The 23,769-nt window shown below is 43.0% G+C and overlaps 1 protein-coding gene across 1 annotated transcript; it reads right to left on the bottom strand.

Annotated features, from left to right (window-relative positions):
- Nucleotides 1-14,891: 14,891 nt before the first annotated feature.
- On the bottom strand, nt 14,892-22,372 carry LOC121280904 (stanniocalcin-2-like). The gene is made up of 4 exons (XM_041193289.1): nt 22,008-22,372; nt 20,594-20,736; nt 20,100-20,311; nt 14,892-16,221 (listed from the first exon to the last, which is right to left on the bottom strand). Exons 1-4 carry the CDS (start codon nt 22,165-22,167, stop codon nt 15,810-15,812), a joined length of 927 nt encoding a protein of 308 aa, XP_041049223.1. The 5' UTR covers nt 22,168-22,372; the 3' UTR covers nt 14,892-15,809.
- Nucleotides 22,373-23,769: the final 1,397 nt, after the last annotated feature.

Here is a 23,769-nt window from a genome sequence, read left to right as displayed (position 1 = left end):
ACTAAGTAAAAATAAAAGAGAGGTGAAATATAAGCTGGTTTGGGGAGGGGGTGGCGTGTTGTGGGACAAGTAGAGCTGGATAAAGGGCCAGTGATAGGTGGAGATAACCAAAAGATGTCACAAACAAAAGGACAAAGAGGTGTTGAAGGTGGTGATATTAGTTAAGGAATGTGCTAATTAAGGTTAAAAAGCAGGACAAGCAAGGTACAGATAGTCCTAATGGGGCTGGGGTGGGGTGAAGGAATTGCAAAAGGCTAAAAGGTAGAGATAAAACAATGGATGGAAATACATTTAAAGATAATGGAAATAGGTGGGAAAAGAAAAATCTATATACATTATTGGAAAAAGGTAACAGGATGTATTGTTATTAAGCCAGAATGCTTCAGTGATTTTATAATTTCGACATTGTAGATTAATTCATATCCTTTAAATCAATGTACAGGCTGCCTTTGTACATGCCAATGGCATGACACGAAGGACAGCATAAAACATCACAGGAAGGATAGCTTAAAAGCAATTCGAGGGAATCACTTTTTCAGCTACTGGAAGCTGAGCACTAAGACTATAAAGCAATATTGCCAGTCAGATAGGTGTTAAAGTGGCAGTGCATTCATATTATTGTCAGTGGACTAAAGGTGACCAGTTGAAGGAGGACTCAAGTGTGCAATCATGCCATCAATAGTTGACCTGCACTTAAGCAATGAAGTGGGATATGCCTTCATGAATGTACATGCTGCTACTGCATCAACAGGAAATGCTGGGGTTATTGGTCAAACAGAAAAATAGTTTGCGCTGATAACTTCCCATTATCCTAACTTGGCTTAACACCATGTAATTTACTTGTGACCGGTATATTTGCTTCTTTTCAAATCTGGAATGTAGCTAGTTAAAATTTTTTTTTCTCTGTTTCAATTCCTGTTTTGAAAGCACTTCTGATTCAACATGTTCCTGCATGTTTTTTTTTAGTGAATTTTAGTTTCCCAGACATATTTTCTTTCATATTCTTGGAAAGATTTGATTGAGAGTGGGCTGGTCATATGGGACCTCGAGAGATTTCCTGAGTTGTCCTGCAAATGGCTCTATTGCGTTGTATTATCAGTGCCTCTTTTTTCTGTGAGAATCCCAAAGAATCCTATGCCTTTTTTGGGGAGCAATTCATCTGCAAATTTGACATAGTTTTATTTTATTTTCTCTGACCATATTTTCATCAGAGAACAGGGGCAGAATTATGCCCTCATCAGGCAGGCTTGGCAGGGGTGAGTGGGAGCCGCTGTGAAACGGAGAGCTGCCCGTGGTCGGGTTGTGACCATGATTTCATGCTGCCGGGTCAATTAAGGCCCGACCAGCATGAACGCTGGCTGCAGAATGTTCGAAGGGGGGGTTCAGGCGTAGGGCAGGGGACAGTCGACTGCCGGATCCAATGGCGACCCAGCGGCTGGTTCAAAAGCAGCTCAGGCAACTCCAGGGAGGCTGCCCGCATTGGAGTTGCTGCAACGACAAGGCTACAAATGAAGATGTAGATGCCAGGAGGGAGGTGAGGTTGGCTGGGTGCTCGGGCCCTCCCCCCGTTTTTCTGATGAGTGCCTTGTCGCCCTCCTGGAGGCGGAGGCTGCTTGAAAGGACACCCTTGTCCCCAGAGATGGGAGGAGGAGGCCACCACACTTCACAAAGAGGGCATGGGATGAGGTGACAGCCTGGGTCAGCAGCCATAATGTGGTGTGGCGCACCTGGGTGCAGCGCTGGAAGAGATTTAATGCCCTGCTGCACTCAGGGAGGGTGAGCACCATATTGTCATGGGTCAGTGTGTTGGGCTGGCCATCTCCCCGTGGAGTTCAGGGGTGGTCATCTCCCTGTGGAGCTCAGGGGTGTTAGAGTCTGAGTGTCAACTGGCAATCATGCCGGAGCTGGCCCAGTGGGTGAGCCCCGGTTGCTTTGACTGAAAGCATTGCGGCTCAAGGGCCGCAACTCAGAAGTGCCCTGCAAGGTGCTCCTCACGTGGGGTTGGCCAGGCTGCAATGGTGCTGCAGGTAGAGAGTGGACTATTCAATGCTCCTCTGTCCTTTCAGGAAGAGACCTCCCATAACAATATTGACAGGCCGTGGACTTGCGGGGGACCCCCACACCTCCCCATCCTCTCCAGATACAAGAGAGTGCCTTGAAGCTCGAGGGGCACCATGCACCTCGGTCAACCTGCTGTGGAGAGGCTGGGGTGTCAGATGAAGGTAAGAGTGCAGAACGCAGAGGTGAGAATTTCGGACGGTGCAAACATTCTTGTGTAGCCTCGTCATTGATTGGAGCCTCCAGACTGGATTCCTTATAGATCATTGAAAGACAATGGCACCATGATGTAGATCTCCACTGTCTCACCAGAGTGCCTGGCATGCACAGTGACAGTGTGATTACTTAAACTAATGACATGTCCTTTTTCTCCCTTAGGTCTGCCACCAAGCAGCCAAACGCAGGACCTCCAGGAGCTGCCCCTGACACCGGAGGACCACCCGGTTCCAGAAGCACCTGCGTCACACCCACTTTCTGAACCAGGCACCAGATCAGATACCAGCACCTCGGTGAGCGTTAGATCAGCGGCTAGTATTTCGGTGCAAATTGGTGAAGGCACTTCACACTCGCTTGAGATGCAGGCAGAGGCAGAGAGTGCCCGGGGTGCCGGCCAGTCAGAGGACTGCTGGAGACCAGAACGATGCTCAGTCAAAGGCTGATGATGGGCCTTTGGAGTCGTCCATTAAGCAGATGCTGGAAGTCCAGCAGGATGTGCAGGAGGGTCTGGCGGAGATCCAAGAGGGCATACGTGCCTTGGTTTCTGTTGTGGAGGAGTCCCTGCAGAGCATGAGCACTGCGTTGACCCTCATGGCCGAGCACAATGCCTCCTCCACGGAAAGAGTGGTGAATCTCATGGAGAGGCTACTCCAGGAGCAGAATCAGGGGTTCCTGGGGTTACGCTCAGATCTGCAAGCCCTCACACAGGCACTACCTTCAGGTGGTCAGTGTCCTTGTGTGAGATGGATGGGGCATCCAGTATCTCACCTAGATGCCCGTCCATCAGTGGCAAGCAGGGAGGTCCATAGCAACGTCATGTTGGCTGCCTGTCATCTTCATGGGCTCCTCTCACAGTGCTGTGATAATGGCAGCAGGTCATCTGATGCATCTGATGAGGCTTGGCCACTGGGGAGGTGCCAGTCGTGGCACTGGCCGCTCCCTCCCAGGCGGGGCCAGCACAGGCTCCACTGGCCAGAGGACGACCACCAAGGTCATCAAGGCCAACAAGACAATGTTGGTGCCAGGAGGGCGTAGCACCTGTAAACGTAAGTTTAAAGCACCTTAATCCCAAGAAGGACTGGTCACGGGTGATCTTTTGTTCTTTTGATTTTATTTCCCCTTTTTTAAGTGGCGCAACCATCAACACCTGATATTGTTCTGTTCATACTCTGTGAGTGCCAAATTATATTACATTTGCTTTTGCGTTATTGGCCTGAGTATGCTTCATTTGTTTTGTAGGTGCAGGGTAAGCCAGCATGTAATGCTGGACATGGGTGGCTCGAAACTTTATTGCACAGGCACTGAGTGTATCTTGGGTGCAAAGGAGAGGGTCATTTCTATGATCCAGGATGGTGGCGGCAGCCCTGGCATGAGGTGGTAGCGCCTATTTGGCAGCTTAGCCGAAGGAGCGTTGGATCAAAGCATCCCTGCCTCCTTGGAGATTACTGAAGTCTGCCCCCATGCCCTCAGCATTCTCCTCACCGTGCCCTTCTTCTGACTCACTACTGGATTCATCCTCTGTGGCCTGTGGAGCTGTGTCAAGATCCTTTTCCTCCAGTGCGTCCCCTTTTGCCAGTGCCAGATTGTGGAGGGCGCAACATACAACCACTGTCAGTTACACGCACTCTGGGGGTATTGCAATGCTCCCCCTGAATGGTCCAGAATCGCTTCTTGAGAAGACCTATGGTTCTCTCTACCACTGCCCTTGTGGAATCGTGGCTCCTGTTGTACTGCTGCTTGGCCTCTGTTCATGGGTGGCAGAGGGGTATCACATTTTCGAGGGATAGTCCTTGTCACCCAGAAGCCATCCATCCAGTTGGGCTGGAGCACTGAAGAGACTCAGCACCTGAGAGTGTCTGAGGATGTAGGCGTCATGGGAGCTACCAGGGCACCTTGCATAGACTTGCAGAATCTGCATCCTGTGGTCAGACACTATCTGCACATTCATCGAGTGGAAGCCCTTCCTGTTGACGAGGGCACCCGGCTGACCCACTGCCCCTTGATGGCCACATGTGTGCAGTTGATTACATCCTGAATGAGGGAGAACCCAGCAATCACTGCAAATCCTCTGGGTCACTCAGCCTGGCTGGCCTCATCCACATGGAATTGAGTGAAAGTCAATACCCACCTGAACAGAGCTTCTGTCACCAGTTTGACGCAACTGTGGACAGCTGATTGGGAGACTCCACACAGATCCCCTCCTGAGCTCTGGAAATAGCTGGAGGCATAGAAGTCGAGGGCTGCTCTGACCTTCAGAGCCATTGGCATGGGGTGTCCACCCACACAGCCGGAGCTGATCTCAGGGCCCTATCATCTGACTAATGGAGGTCATGGTCTCCCTTGAGAGATGAAGCCTCCTTCGACATTGCAGCTCGGATATATTGAGGTGGCTGTATTGCTGCCTGTAAACCCTGGCAGCGGGATAGTGGCGTCTTCTGTTGCCCCTTCCACCTTAGGCTACATGCTGGCCCTGCGCCCCTTGTGCCAGCGCCTCTCCTCCCACAGATCGCTCCAGGGAAGCTCCATTGGGATACCTGGTCTCCTTTCCCTTCAGCCCTTCTTTTCCTCCTTAGGAGCTGCCTCCAGCAGAGAGCACAATCCCCATTACCAGGGTAAGGGAAGGCTGTCTGATACCTGGAAGGGTCCACGCAGACCGAATCCTGAGGGGCCTTGGAGACACCAATGGGTCCAGGAATGAAGCCTGGAAATGCTAACATTGAAGCCCCGAACAGAGGTGAAGCTCCCAAGTACCGAGAAGCCACCAGTGGCAAACTATCACCAAAACTACTTACTACTCAATTGGCAATGCTGCTGCCCTTTTTATCCTGCCCATGGATGAAGTTTTGAAAATTGTGGGCTGCCCGCCTGCTCATTTTGCTCGTGCAATGAGTGAAAAATCGCACGTGCAACATTAAATTGTCATCAGTTTCGTTGTTAAGGGCCTTAGCTGGCCTCCTAATTAGCGGCGGGCGCAGCTTCAACTCCTGTGCGTGCCAGCCAACTGAAATATCGCGTGAGTGAGCGATGACAGGATGCTCGCCCGACGTCATCGCATGTCATAAAATCATAGAGGTCTACAACACAGGAAAAGGCCCTTCGGCCCATTGGGTCTGCGCTGATCAAACAAGTACCTAACTATTCTAATCCCATTTTTCAGGACTAGGCCCATAGTCTTGTATGCCATGGCATCGCAAGTGCACATTCAAATACTTCTTAAATGTTATGAGAGTTTCTGCATTTACCACCCTTTTAAGCAGTGAGTTCCAGATTCCCACAACCCTATGGGTGAAAAAAATTCTCCCTCACATCCCCTCTAAACCTCCTGCCCTTTACCTTAAGTCTATGCTCCCTGGTTATTGATCCCTCCACCAAGGGGAAAGGTTCCTTCCTGTCTACCCTATTTATGCCCCTCATAATTTTATACACCTCAACCATGTGCCCCCTCAATCTCCTCTGCTCCAGGGAAAATAACCCCAGTCTATCCAATCTCTCCTCATAACTAAAACTCTCCAGCCCAGGCAGCATCCTGGTAAATCTCCTCAGGACTCTCTCTAGTGCAATCACATCCTTCCTAAAATGTGGATTCCAGAACTGCATGCAGTACTCTAGCTGTAGCCTGACCAGTGTTTTATACAGTTCCAGCATAACCTTCCTGCTCTTATATCCTATGCCTCAGCTAATAAAGGCAAGTATCTCATATGCCATCTTAACTACTTGTCCTGCTAGCTTAAGGGACCGGTGGACATGCACACCAAGGTCCGTCTGGTCCTTGGTACTTCCCAGTGTCCTACCATTCATCGCGTATTCCCGTGCCTTGTTTGTCCTGCCTAAGTGCATCACCTTATACTTATCCGGATTAAATTCCATTTGCCACTGATCAGCCCATCTGACCAGCCCATCTCTATTCTCCTGTAATCTAAGGCTATCCTCCTCACAATTTACCACCCTGCCAATTTTCGTGTCATCTGTGAACTTACTAAACAACCCTCCTACATTCAAGTCTAAATCGTTTATATATACCACAAACAGCGAGGGGCTCAACACCGATCCCTGTGGAACCCCACTGGACACAGGAACCCAATCACAGAAACACCCTTTGACCATCACCCTCTGTTTCCTGCCACTCAGCCAATTCTGGATCCAATTTGCCAAATTGCCTTGGATCCCATGGGCTCTTACCTTCGTTATCAGTCTCCCATGCAGGACTTTATAAAAAGCCTTGCCAAAGTCCAAGTAGACTATGTCAAATGCATTGCCCTCAGCTACACACCTGGTTACCTCTTTGAAAAATTCAAGCAAATTGGTCAGACATGACCTCCCCTTAACAAAATTATGCTGACTGCCCTTTATTAAACCCTGCCTCTCTAAGTGTAGATTAATTCTGTCCCTCAGAATTGTTCCATTGGTTTCCCCACCACTGAGGTTAGACTGACTGGCCTGTAGTTCCCTGGTTTATCCCTTCCTCCCTTATTGAATAACAGCACCACATTGACTGTCCTCCAGTTCTCTAGCATCTCTCCTGTGGACAGAGAGGTATTGAAAATTATTGCCAGCACCCCTGCTATCTCCTCCCCTGCCTCACTCAACAGCCTGGGATACATTTCATCAGGGCCTGGAGATTTATCTACTTTTAAGCCTGCCAGACCACTTAGAACCTCCTCCCTTTCTATGCTAATTTCTTTAATTATATCACAATCCTTCTGTCTGCTTTCCATCTTTGACCCAGGGAAGCAACATACCATCCTGGAGTCACATTTAGGGCTGCAGAAACGCCTGTCTGTTCCCCTTACTATCGAGTCTCCTACCACTATTGCGCATTTTATGATCGTTCAGGTTGGGCGTACACCCGCCAACAAGCGGAAAATTCAGCCCCAGAAAAATAAAGCAATGACAAATCAACAATACAGCTGTATGTTTACAAAAATGTAATATATATATATATGAAACGTGGTTATAACTATTAAATTATTCAAAGGCTTCTTCCACTATTATCTATTCACATATTTGGCTGTGGAAAATTAATTAAGGGATAATTATGTCCAGATTATTTTCCCTGCCAATTGAATATGTATAAATGTTGATCAAAGTTATATCTTTTCATGTTCAAATAACAGTGGTAAAGTGAGACTTTCTGTGTTAACAAGTGTGGGTAAAAGTCAGGTGTTTACATGGACAATTTCTCACACAGATACGATGCAAAAAGGTATAGGTCTTGTTTTGACATTGTAATTTTCTACAAAATGATTGACTCTTTGAGGACATAGAATTCACTGTTCTTCTTGAACAGCCAATTCCTTATTTGCAAAAGAAGGGGCTGGGTGCTTTTTGACTCTTAAGAATGGAGAATTTCAACTCATCTACTAAAACTATCCTGAGAAAAACCTCCCCAAACTTCACAAGTGCCCTTTAACGAACTCTAACCAGAGAAGAATTAGCACACTTTGAAGGTTTTGTGTAATGCATTTTGATAAGATATCAGCTGTGGCTCAATGTTGGGCTTTTACCTCAGAGTCAAAAGGTTCGGGACTCAAGCATCAGAGTTGAGCACATAATCTAGTCTGACACTTCAATACAACACTGAGAGAGTGCTACAAAGTCAGAGATGCCACATTTCAAGTCAGGCATTTAACAAAGGCACAGTCTGCCCTCCCTGGGTGGGGTTATAAAAGATCCCATCGAACTACTTTGAGCAGCAGGGTCCTCCCTGGTGTCCTGTTCAATATTTGTCCTTCAACCCCCATCACTAAAACAGATTATCTTGTCATTATTACATTGCTGTTTGTGGGAGATTCACCTAGGAGGATGGAGGTTTGGAGTCGTGAGTTGGCTACCCTCCACCAACTGCGCCCCTTGGAGGCACCCACCTGCTGCCCTCCATTCATCCTTGCCCCTGACTGCAGCCGATGCCAAATGGCACAGAACGAATGGCAGCTCCACACCTTGCTGGAATCTTGATGTTTTGACACCCATGAATCAGGAACAAACCTGCTGCAGCGCAGGCTTCACCACAGAGAGGAGGACACAAGTGGGAATCTCTGACATCCAATTGCCTGATAATTATTAGGGTGTCCTTTTAGTCGGCAACTTGTTCTGACCTTTAATTCCACCCACCCGAAAAGACCCTCCTCCCACCTTGAGGGATCTCACTGACTGACTTACTGCATGTTCAAGGTCAGTTTGGAAAAAATGGTGCGAATCACCTTTCAAATTTGGTGCACTACCTTCTAACCTCCCCCTGTCACCCGCCAGCATCCCAAATCACCATAGACCCACTGAACATCATCATTCCTCTTTTTGGAGAGACCAAACGTAAACTGGGCGACCGCTTTGCAGAACACCTACGGTCTGTCCGCAAGAATGACCCAAACCACCCTGTCGCTTGCCATTTTAACACTCCACCCTGCTCTCTTGCCCACATGTCGGTCCTTGGCTTGCTGCATTGTTCCAGTGAAGCCCAACGCAAACTGGAGGAACAGCACCTCATCTTCCGACCAGGAACTTTACAGCCTTCTGGACTGAATATTGAATTCAACACTTTAGATCTTGAACTCCCTCCTCCATCCCCACCCGCTTTCTGTTTCTTCACCCTTCCTTTTGTTTTTTTCCAATAATTTATATAGATTTCTCTTTTCCCGCCTATTTCCATTATTTTTAAATCTTTTATGCCCCGCTAGTCTTTCCACCCCACCCCCACTAGAGCTGTACCTTGAGTGCCCTACCATCCATTCTTAATTAGTACATTCGTTTAGATAACATCACTACCTTCAACACCTCTGTGTTCTTTTGTCTGTGACATCTTTTGATTATCTGCTCCTATCACTGCTTGCTTGTCCCTACAACCACACCACCCTCCCCAACTTCTCTCCCCCCCCCTCCCCGCCCTCTCACCTTAAACCAGCTTATATTTCACTCCTCCTTATATTCGTTCAGTTCTGTGGAAGGGTTATGAGGACTTGAAACGTCAACTCTTTTCTTCTCCGCCGATGCTGCCAGACCTGCTGAGTTTTTCCAGGCAATTCTGTTTTTGTTTTGGATTTCCAGCATCCGCAGTTTTTTGTTTTTATCATTCCTCTCCCCTCTGTCACCCTTGAAACTCCCCCACGGTTACCCTGGACACTAGCACAATCCTTTCCACCCCATTCTTTCTATATGCCTTTCCTTCCCTCAGAGCCAGCAGCCATTACCGTCCCCCTGGCCACCCTGACCCTGCCACCAGTCTTGTCCTCCTCCGTGATCCATCTGATGAGACCTTCATCTACCAGACTCTCACCCTGGACCTGCACCCTGCCACATCCCACTCCCTACTCTGTGACTATTCCCCCTATCACCGGTACCATGAGTTCTCCCACTAGGACCCCACTGTCGACACCAGCGATCCAGCCCTCTAAGACATATTCCTGGACGTTCCTCTCCCCCCTTTCCCCAGACATCCTCTCCCCCCACTTCCCCAGACACTCCCCTCACCCTTCCCCCATAAGCCTGCCTCCCCTATCCAGCCCTCGGTCCACCCTTCCAACCTACCCTCCCCACTTCCAGCCTTTGCCTGCCCTCCTTGCCTAGCCTTGGCACAATGTTTGCTAACGGAACTCGAGTGAAGTTAAGCAAGGTCCCCAAGAAGGAGAAAACAACATTTATGGACCTCAAAGTCACGGAAGAGGTGAAGCTTGCCAGCTGCATGCCCCTGATATACAGTTGTAAAACTGAACGCACTAGATTCTCTAGTGAACTTAATTTGGAGGACACACTTAATTCCGATGAGGAGGGCTTTTAATTAGCAAGCACAAGAAGCTAATGCATATAAATGGGGTTCTGGACATTGTTTGGCTGGAAGCTCAACCCAACTTTAACCCACCTTGAAAGTCGAGAAAACAACATTCCAAAAGTTTATTCCGCTGTCAGGAAACAGCTTTTTTGCTTCCTGCCAAATTAAGCTACCCCGGTTGCCACAATTCCTGCTGCTGGCGGGAGTGGATAAGCCCGCCCTGCACTTCGAAAGTACTTCATTGGCAGTAAGGCGCTTTGGCACATCCTGAGATCATGACTGGCACGTAAATACAGGTTTCCTTTAACTTGTAATATTTGAGAATGTGCAAAAGAATTTGTAAATGGCATGGAAATTTGCATCATAGGTCATAGTAAAAACATATGTGGTATAAAGCTTTCATGTTATTAATCATTGGAAGGTAATTCGATCTTAAATTTACAGTAGGAGGGAACGTCAAAATGAGCAATATAAATCAGAATGTATCTGACCAGATAGTTCAGAATAATCTAGTGGGAATCAGGGTTAAAATCTGAGTTTCCTGACCCTAATAAGTGCCCCTGCCTTATCTTACATTCTTTGGATGTAAGGCGCAAATTTGTCCTTTCACCTACTGAAACAGTTCTTGCATCATTACGTTCCAATAGGAATTTTGTTTGGCAGTCACATCACCATGATAGGTTATGGACCTGTAATGCACTCCTGAATACCCATTATCTTTCCAGCAGTTCTTTTGTTCATTATTATAATGGGGAATTTTCTGCTTTGGCAATTATTTATACACATGGCGCAATGTACTATGCTGAGATTAGTTTAATTCAATAGCCCTGTGAAGTTTATACAGCCAAGATCAAATTACTTCTCAGTGAACAGAATTAATAGCACACAGTTGAGAGATAAATATTGTCCAGGACATTGAGTGAACACCCCTGCTGTTTTTTAAATAGAGCCATGGGACCTTTTACATCTTTCTGAGAGGCCAGATAGGATCTTGGTTTAATGTCTCATCCAAAATTTAATGCTGCTGGCTCCAACAATGCAGCACCCTCTCAGTATTTGTACAAGATCTTTCATATGTGCCCAAATCTTGAAGTGGGGTTTTGACCCACAGCCTTGTGCCTCAAAGGTGAGAGTGCTGTTGTTGAACTAAGGTTGATGGTTGAATGCAAAACAAATTGACTCTTAGCCTCCAATTTAATGCTCAAGTAAAACTGAACACTGTGCATTCTTACATTCCACCATAATTAATTGAACTATGAAAGGCAAGCATTGACTTTTTTTACTGTTTAAACTAGGCTTTGCAGAAGCAAAGCAGAAACTGGAAACAATTGAAGGTATTCCAGGTAATGAGGTAGCCGCTAAAGCTAATGGACATTTTAAAGCTGATAACATTTTAATAGTGTATTGCAGTTATATAAGTGATAGCACTTTTTATAACCATGCTGGAAATTACAAATCAATGTGTGTATAAAGACGATGCAATCCCACTAAACACTGTAGGCATGTAACTACATCAAACAGCTTAAATAGTCTTTTCCTCCTTTCTGAGTTTTGGTGACCTTGTAGCGGTTTGACATTAACTGGATTTAAATGCTTGGAATGGGTTGACCGCTACTTTCAGAGGTTGGATCTATTTTATTTGCCTTTACCAAACATGAGTTTGTTTTCTGCAATCCTCCTTTATAGTTATAAACATAACACAATGAACTGCACTGATTACAGCTCAGATCAGTTAATGGAATAAAAGCAAATAAATACATATTTTAAACCTGTTGTTTTCCATGATGTAACATTTTTCTTTACCTAAACTAATTTGTAATCAGTCTGAGCCCAGCAAATTGAATCTTTGGCATTTAGCAAAAAAGAGACGGCTTAATTATTTATCTTATTTATAAATAAAACTCAGGTAAAAGCCTTAAATTCCCAGTTGAAAGCTGATTACCATCACACAGCAAGTCACATTTCAATGTAAAAGGCAATCCATTATCCTCTTAGGAATATTTTTCTGTTTATATCACTGCATGTTCTTTCTTTCAAATTAGTATTTGCCGTTAACCCCATGATGTCCTGTTTCTCTTCAGAACCAATTAAATGTTTTTGAAATATAGTCACTGTTGTAAAGTAGGAAACAGAGAGCCAATCTGCACACAGAAAGGTTCCTCAAAGAACAGTGAGCTAAATGAGCAGACGCTGCTTTAGTCGTGTTGTTTGAGGGATAAGTGTTGGCCAAGACACCAGGAGAATTCCTTGCTCATTCTTAATTTTTAGTCGAGGTTGTTCATTTTTCTCTTGGTTGGAACAAAAGATTCAAGAGTGAACCTTGGTGCAGAACAACCTGTATTAAAGAGTTGCAAAAACTCATCATTTACTTTAATTTCCTTTTTTTTTCTTTTCGATTTTTTTGGCAACAACATGGTTGTTTACATAAAATAGGGAAGAGAAAATTAAGAAAAAGGGTAAGGTGAGCAGTAGAAGTATTTTGAAGTCATTGGCCTAAATTTCATGATTCCTCACTGGTGGATTTTTAGGTGGCGGGGATCTGTGGGGTGTGCGTCAAATAACACAAATGGGTTTCCTGCCCGCCCTGACCTCTCAGCCATTTTATGCTGGGGCAGACGAGGCCTCTGTTGGATCACCTGCCCTTGCCCCAGTTGAGGCCCTTAAGTGGCTGATTATTGGCCACTTAAGGGCCATTTCCTGCCCAGCCTCAATTTTTAGGCTGGCGGGAGGATTTCCTGGCTGTGGGGGAAGCCCAAGATAAATGAGTTTAGGCTTCGTGTGGGGTGGGAATGCGTGCGTCCATTAGAAGCCCGCTTCTAACTTCAGCTCCCTTAAGCTCTGGTGGCTGCTGGACCTCCCTCTCCCCAACCCCTGACCCCAGCCTCTCCCACAGCACCCCAATCCCCCACTACCTGACTCCCCAGGCCTTTCCTACCCTCTCTGCCCTGAGACTCTGAAAACTCACCTTTCCCTGCAATCCTGGCACTGACGCTCTGTGGATCTCATGAACGTCCTCTTCTGTCCACTGCATCGTCTGGCGCTGCAGGAACGAGAGTGGCTGGCAGCTTACTAAGGTGGGACTTACTCCTGAGTGAGGGGTGGACGTTCTGCCTGCAGCCAATTAACGCTCATTTGAGTGTGAAATGGTGGCGGGGCAGTCAGAATTGGCAGGGATGTATTCCCGCCGACTCTTCAGATGGCAGGATGGGAAACTCTATCATCTGAAATATCCTGACCATTATTTTATGTATATAATTTATGTATTTATTCATTAGTTTCATGTAGTTGCAGTTTTTTACTTCTGATTTTTGATAGTTGGTATTACTGTGATATTAGCACTTTTCAGCATCAAGTTTTTTGAGATGGTCTGAAGGTTAAAAGTTAACTCTTTGTAAATTCAATCTTCCAAAAAGTGTACTACTTGTCCTGATTTCCCTTTAAATAAGGATAATTCTATTTTTGTGAATAGAAATACTATTGTCACAATGTGCATAAGTGCTAACTCCTTTTTGGAATCTAAGACAATTGAAGGACTCTAGAAATGTCAAGTTTTTGGAATATTTCACTGAACTCTGGTGGTGCAGCACTAGGTTTCATGGAACGCTATACATTATATAATCACCAGAACAGGTCACTATTGTCACCTTTTTAATTATATATGGTCTAGTTGTGATGCAGAAGTACTTTCAACTGCAATTTTATATTTATTATTTTCTCTTTACAATATATTGTTCACAAAGACAGGGTGACTATAAACTTTTCACTAAATAACTAAACAGCAGTAAGAGTACAAAAAAGCATGCAGGAAACATTCCAAATGAAATATGGTCATGAATGCCAGCCTGAGAACAAGATACAATAAAAGTAATCCTCACATCACCAAATGATGGAGCTAGTACAATGATGGCTAGATTGTTTACAATAAGGATTATATTGTATGACTTACCATCAGATGTCCCTTAAAAGGTAGTGAAACAGAACTGTGAGGTAGCAGACTGCACTTTAATCAACTGAGAGGAGATCAAGTTGTTCCTGTTTTGAGGACTTAGGGTTTTACATTTTATTTGTTTAGAGCACAGGTATTTCTAACAATTTTGTGAGGAAAATTAACCACTACTAATGGACTATTAGCTCCTGAGCTATTTATATGTAGCAGGTTTTTAAATGAACATTATAGGTTGATCTACATTTTGAATGGTGTGTCACATAGGTACCTTCAGAAAATTAAATATCAGAAGAACGCTTTCAGGGCAGCTTGCAAAATAACTAAACATGGGCAATGCAAACTGGATTATCTTTTCTGGAAAGATATGCTCAATTCTGCACGAGCCTAGAAACAGGCTTAGTTATTTCCTGCAGGGACTTAATAGTATCAATTATTAGCAAATGATAACACATATTTCATTTTTGTGATTAAGCTACCTTATGTAGCAATTAAACTTACAGGAGTTTCATATCTGGATATTGCATTGGATAGTATAGTTCTGTATATCTGATCAGATCATCAAAATGTATTGTCTTGAGCATTGAATATGAAATAATATTTTTTTACTGTTAAGTCAAACTGTTAGTTGGTTCTTACTGTGGGGACTACTATTGAAAGTAAAGACATATCTTTTAAGATTGTCTTAACATGGTCATGTTGGATGGTTCATATATTTTTGATGTTGACAGACATGCATACATTGTGGGCCAGCTGTTGCACATCAACCACCTGATCTCACCATGCAAACTGTGGTCGGACAGAAGGAAACAGTCTGGCATTAAATGCTGATTGTGGAAAATTATAAAACTGTGTGTCTTAAGTAGGCTATACCAACTAAACAAAAGAAAAACAAAATCTCTATAAAAAATTGTGATCAGTGGGGATACTTTTAATCAGATGATTTTGCCATGTATATTGGGAAAAAAATCAATGTGTGCATTTATACATATAATGAACATTTGGTGGTAATAAGAAATAATTCATTGAATGCTACACAATATATATTTGACTATTTTTTTCTAATTTACTATTCACTAGTATGATTTTGCCAGAATCATGTGCCTACGACAGAAAGAATAACTTCACTAAATAATTAGCAGAAAACAATGTGTTAGCAGATAACGAAATGATTTAATGATATTCTAGTTAAAACTATCAATAAAAAAGCAATTTTTGTTAGACTTGAATAAGGTGTTTAATAAATAATTAACAACTACCAATAAAATTATAGAATGATATAAAATTACAGTATGTTGCATAAGAAAACTCACTAGTGATATGAATATGTACAACACAGGAAATGAAATAGTTTAATTTACCTTATCCAACTGGTATATTGTTGATACAGAAACTACAATAAATAGTAATGTTAAATATTTACAATATAGAATAAATGTAATCAGTAGACGAACATGTAGACCTTCACAAAAGCTTTGCCCTGTACAAAATTACCCAAGATATATCTAATAATAAAGATTTTGTCCTGAAGTAAAGAAGATGTTCTGATTTTGTTTTTAAATTAAAAAGGAAACTTTCATGCATGCTGAGGTGGCTTGTTGAGTGAGATAATTGATATAATGTTAACTTTCAAGTACAGTGAATATGGGATATATGTTGGACTGCATTCTAGGAGTTGAGTTTAAGTGAAGTATGGAAGCTGACTGCTGAGGTGAACTACAATTCCCAGAATATTTTGCATGTAGCACAAATCCCATTTTAGGATATGTGTTTTGGAATGTCCATAATAAGGAAATGGGTGCATGGAAAGTCCTTAAGACTAATGGCCTTTCACCTTCTGATATCGGATAACTCAACGGCATCACCAATATGAGTACGTTCCTCGGTTATTCGCCGTGAGGCCTGACCAGTACCTCGGCCACGTGCATGAGCATTCGGGTGAACTTTTCCACTTTTCTCCTTTTCTCCTTTTGGGTTCCTAGCATTCTCCCTGTCAATCTCAAGATAATTTATATCTGTGCTACCCTTGTGGCCTTTACGGCTGTCCCCTTGTTTTTTGTCAGGAGCTGCAGTTGTTGGGGTAACTTGGTCAGCTTGCTTGCGAGAAGAGCAGGAATCCTCTTGCAAGATCTGTCGTAAAAATGCAAGGTTCTGTCCAAATCTGGATCGCACACTTTTCTTTACAGCTTCCATAACGTCTTCATGACAATGGAACAGAGCCTTTATAAACTCCAAGTATGACCTTTTTTGAAAGATAAATACAATGATGTATGAGTATGCATTCAATTTTCAAATATAGTTATTCTCCACAATAGGAAATAGAGAATTTAAGAAGATTGAGTTTTAATTTAACTGTAGAGCTTAAAATAACCTGGTTGAACAAAATTCAACATGAACATCTTTAAGTTATATTTGAGTTGGTACCAATTTCCATCCATTGACTGTAAATAAGCAGAATTCAACATATTTCTATAGTTGTATGCATAGGTATGTAATCTAATCTAGTTTGAGAAACATGTTTCTCTTGAATTTTAAAAATGTATAATGCCATTTACAAAATAATAATGCAGTATAATATGGTATTTAGGTAGAACAGGCAAACAATATTTGAGGGGTACAGCAGCATAGTGGCAATGTTCCTGGTCAAGTAATCCAAAGGTCTGGACCAATGATCTGGAGACAGCAACTGGGGATATTAAATTTAATAAAATAAAAGTTGGAATTTAAAATAAAAACTAGCATGAAACTTCTGGATTGTTGGAACAATGCACCTAGTTCACTAATGTTCTTTAGGGAATGTCCTTACCCAGTCTGGCCTATATGTGACTCAATACCTCAGCAATTTGTTTGGTTCTTAATTGCCCTCTGAAATGGTCTAGTAAGCCATCAGTATTATTCAAGAAAGTGGTTCAGCACCACCTTCTCAAGGGCAATTAGGGATGGTAACTAAATGCTGGCCTTGCCAGTGAAATCCATGTGCCATGGATGAATAAAGGAAATAGATAAACAACTGGGTTAACATCCCTGTTGAAATGAATAACAGAGGAATTTTATATAAATGCATTTATCCATTAAATATTGTTACAGCAAGTTTTATCCTACAAGGATCCATCACAGGTAACTTATACGAGAGTGTCAGTGGATATTTCAATGCATAATCCTTTCTCAATTCAATCGCTGAATCACTCCTCTACTAATCCAACCTTATCTTATATCCATTCTTATGTTAATGATTCCACTCTACCTCAAGTGCTTCCAGATCATGTTTTCAGTGCACACAACCTCTAGTTCTCCAACAGTTCAATTATTAAATCACAATATCTTCATCTCCTCTATGTCCTTTAGCGAAGCAATCTAAATCATATTTTTAAAATTCTTTAAAGACAGTTTCTTTTTACTAGATTTTCTTGTCCACTCAGTCAATTTAATATCAATGAAAGGTTTCTCTAAAGTCTAATCAACAATTATTAGCAATAAGCACAGAAAATGGTGGGAATACTCAGTAGGTTGCACCTGGAAAGAGGAACAATGGTTTATCTTTCCACAAATGCTGCCAGACCTGCTGAATGTTTCTTGCATTTTCTGTCTTATTTCAGATTTCTAACTTGTGCTGTATTTTGCTTTTGTAGTAATTATTATCCTCTCTTTTGAAGATTCTATCCTTATTTCTTCTTCATGTCAACAGTTTTTGCCTCTCTCTCTTCTAACCGTAATTTAGAAATCTTACATTTCCTTAATTTAAAGTTGCCTCCAAGAAACTTGATTTCTTCTTTCACACCAAATGCTCCTTTTCTACTCAGGGGCTCTGTATAAATGTATGTCCAATATTTTTATACGGTTGCTAAATCAAGAGTCTTTTCTAACATCTCCCTTACTACTGGACAGGATTCCTTAAATAACTTATTGTTTGATAAGCAATCTCATTCTCAACTCTGACCTCTGAACCCTTCCTACAGTGCACTTTTTCTCTCTCACTGGTTCTCTGTCTCGTTGTTCAGACAGCATTCTTCCTATTCTCTCTTGGCTGAAGACATCAATGTGCCTGTATAGCTTTTCTCCTTCCGAACTCTCCCCAGAGAGTTGAAATCCAGATTTATTGCACAATTTCCCACCCAATTCATTCTTTCTAAGGCCCCAAATTTAAAACTTCTCAACTCTCTCAACCTTTATTTTTAACTTTGAATGATTGTGTAAAATGGGTGATATCAAATTAATCGCTCAATGTACATCATGCCTTACTTTTGTTTTGTTTCCAATGAAGGCAATAAGGGGTGAATTGGATGGGCAGTAAATTGTCTGCCAATTTGATATCACCCATTTTCGACCATTGCCCAAAGTTAAAACTAATTAACAGATTTTCAAAATGAAAGCTCCCAAATGTCATTTGACTATACACCCAATGTAGTGCTGAACCATACAGAATCACATACAAACAATACATACAAATCTAAGGTATGATCACCAGTTTATGCAGTCAGCCTATAACTTAGGCATTACTTAAATTCTATTTCTCGCTTTACCCAATCTCTTTTTTTACTCTGCAACATTCCAAAGAAGTGGTGAAAACACTGATAGTTTCCCATTCTTTAAGCCTTGGCTTTTCACCATGGCTTCTCAATTTAAAAACAACTGAGTTCCATCCTAATCTTAACAAATGCCCACACAAGCATACATGTTCCATTTGAGATCACTGGAGTTGAGAGAGATTAATATCCCTCATGAGCTTGAAGTACTAACTGTTGGATCCAAAATAGTGTCCAAGTGATTTGACATTGAATGAGGAACATATCCAGGATTTTCTAATATGTATTTTTCAGTACTGCACAAGCTAATTGCATGGGGAATTCAATTTTGAAAATGTTAATTAAATTTCACAAACCTACTTCCAAATGAAGGGAAACATCTCACAGACTATTTTACTTCAACAGACTGCCACCATGATCCTACATATCTAACTTCACATATGGCAGTTGCAAAATAATCACTTACTTTTATTCAATTGTTTGTTGACAGATAGACTAAAAGTTTGCAGTTCTTACTTATGGGATTAAGTTAAACATGATATCCAACTTGCTAAGTATTGCAGATGTTTTAATCTGCAAAGGTTGGTTAAAATATGAATAATATGACATCAGAATAACTCCATCTTTTGGGGGAAAATCCTGATTATGTCCTCATAAGTTTAAGATAATTAAAGTTTTATTTCTTAAGAGCTCTTAAACATGAAGTAAAAACAAAGCAGAGATTAACTGCAGGACTCTCGTTAGCTTCTCCTTTCAGCTCTTACTTTACTTCAGTGACAAAATTGAGAACCCAATTTTCAATGACAGCAATATATAGCAGAAACACATTTTTAAATAAACTTTAAGATTATTTATGGATTAATAATATCCTATTTTTTTTTATTCTTTCATGGGATGTGGGCATTATTGGCAAAGGCCAGCATTTATTGTCCATCCCAAATTGCCCTTGAACTGAGTGACTTGCTAGGCCATTTCTGAGGGCATTGCTGTGGATCTGGAATCACATGTAGGCTAGACTGGATAATGATGGCAGATTTCTCTCCTTAAAGGGCATTAGTGAGCCAGTTGAGTTTTTACAACAAGCAATGATAGTTTCACGATCACCATTGCTGAGGCTAACTTTATATTCCAGGTTTATTAATTGAATTTAAATTCCACCAGCCATGGTGAGATTTGCACCCATGCCCCCGCCCCGAGCATTAGCCTGGGCTTCGGATCCAGTGATATTACCACTATACCACATTCATTCCCACTATTCATGCTTTATGTTAAGTACTGTCATCAGCTAATGTTAAGCATTTCTGGTAAATAATATTCCTCTTTTAATTAAACCTATATTTAAGATTTGGAAATATTCAAATTAATCTACATCAATTAATGTCTAATGTTAAAAATGACACCCATACACTGTCCATGAGTTGAATGTGCTTCCCATGACCTTTCAAAGCACATTAATACTGTGTGTTTGTCTTATCTGTGCAGTCCTTGAGCAGAATACACAGAATAGTAGTATTTTGCCCATAAATATTTACACATGATGCAACTTGGTGTATGTTGCAGAGTAGGCAAATCGTAGGCAACCCCCTTTACTACTTACCCTTTTGAAAGTAGATGCCGAATGTGAATCATCTCCACGACCACATTAATGTTCTCCTTTGCAGTGGAACATAGGTCATGTTTGAGGTAGCACTCTTGCTGCAGTTGAGACACCATCTCTTGGATAGTGGAGCATTTTCGACTGATGCAGCTGAATTTTATTCTCAATCCATGAGCCATACACTTCAGGGTGTCCTTAATAAAAGATTTGCCCTGGACAGGTTGTAAGGATATAAATTGTAATATAGTTATGAAAAACAGTTGCATTAATTTTAAAAAAATAAAAGCTTAGTTTAGGAGATTGGGCCATGAACCATACAATTCAGAGTTCTTTTAATATATCAAAAAAAAACTTGGGCGGTTTGGACGAATATAACTTGGAATATTGTAGTGAAAAAACAGTTGCATTAATTTACACAAAATATGTTTGGTGGGAGAGGGATTATAGGTTGTCCTTTATTGTTCTGGCTCTCTCTCTTCTATCTGATTTATTACCTGGGCATCAAATTTCCCAGCGTTGTGCAGAAAAGCCAAGCATATGTCATGTGGTCCATGGATTTCGCAGGAATTGTTTTCAAAACATTCAAAAACTCCACATCCAACGTCGCCAGTGTTCACCAGGCAGTGCTGTATTTCAGCTGGAAACATGTGAACGGGGAGCAACAATTAAAAAGCTGGCAGCTCACTCGGGACTACACTTCCAAAGTACTTTATTTGCCCTTGCGCGCTTTGGGAGGGTCGTAACTCAGGAAAGGCGGTATATAAATGCAAGTTCGACCTTTTCATTTCCCCACCCCGGTTCTATCAAATAATAAAGCGAATTTTATATGTTCAGTTGCAAATGTCAGAGGGTCACGATCTCTGATATGAATCCAAATTGCCGCGCGGATGATCTAGATGTATGCAGCTTCCCTGTTGGCTGATGGAAAGTTTCGACAAACGCTTTGGTTGATTAAGATTTATGGACCAAATGTCCCCTCCCCCCCCCCCCACCCCCCCGCCTCCCCTAAAATATATTGTGCGTGAAAACCTGCCTGGCTCCACATCCTCAGGCCATGAGAAATATTTATCTCCGCTGCTTTCTGTTGCACCCATGTATTTTCACTTCCCACTCTCCGAGAGGCCGTTGTTCTGCTGGTCCTCACGCCTCTCTGCTCCCCTCTGTGCCTCCGGCACCCTCCCTGACACACTGTTGCCACCAGTTAACTCCTCTGAACCCCGTTAATTTCCTTCCACTTTATCCTCTAAACGCCTAGTTTCAGCAGAGTGCTTGCTTGCTTTATCTTTCCAGGGCCCGCGTTGATGCTATTTCTTCCTTCCTCCCCAAGTGGAGACATTGCAAGTCACCACCCACCTCTCTTTCCTGCAGATTCTCAAGGGGTTAATATGCTAACGAGGAGTGCGTGGCTGTCGACACGGAGTCTTCCCAATGTAATACAATGCAATCCGAGCATGGGACAATGATCCCTTGGAATTGATCATGCTATACTGCACAACCGTATCTTAATGCATTAGAAATGGGAATGATAAATAATTGATCCCGGATTACTTATACTGGTACTTTTTCAGTATCAAAGCGGCCACCGAAATCTTGCTTTTCCATCACATTCTCTTAATCACTTTATCATTTCAAAGGGCATTTGATCAAGCTGCTTACAGTCAATTTCAATTCCGTTTCAGTTCCGTTCATGCAGAGCATGTAACCTAATCAAAAAGTAAAGGCAGATTTGAGATCGGCTCCACGTTTAATCACACACTATTATGTATCTCATTCAACACTTTTGCCAGTGACTTTCATTTTTGAGTGTGGACAACCCAGTCCTTAGGAAATGCGGGCACAGGCAGGAGCAGGACGCGATTGCACACTAGATCGGCGCAGGCAAGCGCTTGCTGCCTCGGACCTACATACCTGTATTCTGCAAAGAAAGGCGAGCTTTCTGCTGGTTGGCCAATTTGTCCCGTTCGTGGTGGCTTTCCGGTAAATCAGCCTCGTCCGTTCCAAGAACGAGATGAGGCGGCAGAACAATGAGCAAGGTTGTTAGAAGACTCGCTATCATGACTGTGTCCATAGCTGCACTGTCTTGGGGCCAGGGAGCCACGCTGTGGGCAGGAGGAACGCTTTCTGACTGACCACACGAGCGGCTTAGTTGCTTCAGTTGCACACGGTATCTGAACAGAAATCGAGAGAGGGGGGATGACTAAATATACCAGAACCGTAGCCCCTGGCGTTTCTGTCACTTGAATGAAGGCAAGAAGCAGGTGTTGTCATTGGCTCGGGCCAATCAGGCGCCCAGAAACCATGCCCAAGTTTGACAAATCAGGGGATGGGAGGCGCATGGCCAAGACTCCGCGGATTCCAGGCTGGGACCTTGGTGGGGGGAGAACTAAGAGGTGGTCCCGTCAACTTTCCGCACACGTTTGTAACGTTACAACAGGAGCACGTGTCCCGATGTTTAAGTATCGTTCTAGTTCACTTCCTGCAGCAGGAAGAATGTTACTGCTGTAAATTCACAGGCGGATTATCCCTCTCCACCCCAAACCCCCCTTTTGTCCTCCTGATGTGAGTTTGACGTCTCTTGGAACGGGAACTCGACTGCTTAAAGCGGCTCTCACCCAGCTTTATCATCAAATTATGCAGCACAGGAGGAGACCGTTCGGCCCACAGCGGCAGATGCCGGCTCTTTGAATTTTTCAATTCGCCCCACTCCCCTTGCTCTTTCTCAGTAGCTCTGCGATTTCTCCCGTTTCCTTGTCAAGCCTGCACTGAATTCCTTTTTGTTTGAGGGCGGCTAATTGGATCTGCTTCCAGTCCTCTTTCAGGCCGTGCATTTCATGCTTTCACAGATTCCCCATTATTTAAACCAGCAAGAAATCCTCCCCCCCCACCTCGTCGCCTGTTATATGGCTGTTTAAACTGGCTGGTGTAGGGGCCGCTGAATGCGCTGGCAGTCACACACTTAGACATCCCAGACAGACGGAGATGGAGGAAAGAAAGCGAGAATCTTTCTGCAGTTTATGCACCGCTGTGTCGCAGCAATGTGGCAGAACTTGACTGTGTCCGTGAGTGTGTGCGAACTTCCACCGCATGAATGCAGAATCCCGGCTGTGTGTGTGTGTGCGTGTCTGTGCTTTCCCTAAATTTGGTTATTTATTTAACTGATCACTTGTAGATGGCATACTGCGGTCCAGCTTTTCTACTGCATTGGATTGAATACATGGAGAAAGTGAAGACCATATGTATTAGTCGCTCTATAATGTAGCTGCAATGAAGGTATACATATTTAGCTCGTACAGCATAAATGTAATATCCTAAACTGGGTCCAGATAAAAAAAACATAACTAAATATGCGACAGGCTCTTGTGCATTGAAGCCTGTGCTAAAAGGGAGCATCCTGTCCCACCCCATTTGTTCTGTACTTTGTAGTAAATGCCGCCAGGCTGAAACCATAGAGACACGAAAGGCACTAGTAATTCCTGGCAGGAGTTACATCATTCATCCATCAACAGCTGCTCCATTCAGAGAACAGACAGAAAGAATTCTTCAGAGATTTGCAAAGCTGGCCATGTGGCTGGGATGAAGGAAACATTTGTATACATTTCAGTCTGGGCACATGCCCTCTTGAACATATAAAATAATGTATATTTTTAATATTATCACTGACTAGCACTGT

This window comes from Carcharodon carcharias, chromosome 8, assembly GCF_017639515.1.
Source record: "Carcharodon carcharias isolate sCarCar2 chromosome 8, sCarCar2.pri, whole genome shotgun sequence".
Classification (NCBI taxonomy): Eukaryota; Metazoa; Chordata; class Chondrichthyes; order Lamniformes; family Lamnidae; genus Carcharodon; species Carcharodon carcharias.
This window is presented reverse-complemented; position numbering and strand designations above follow the sequence as displayed.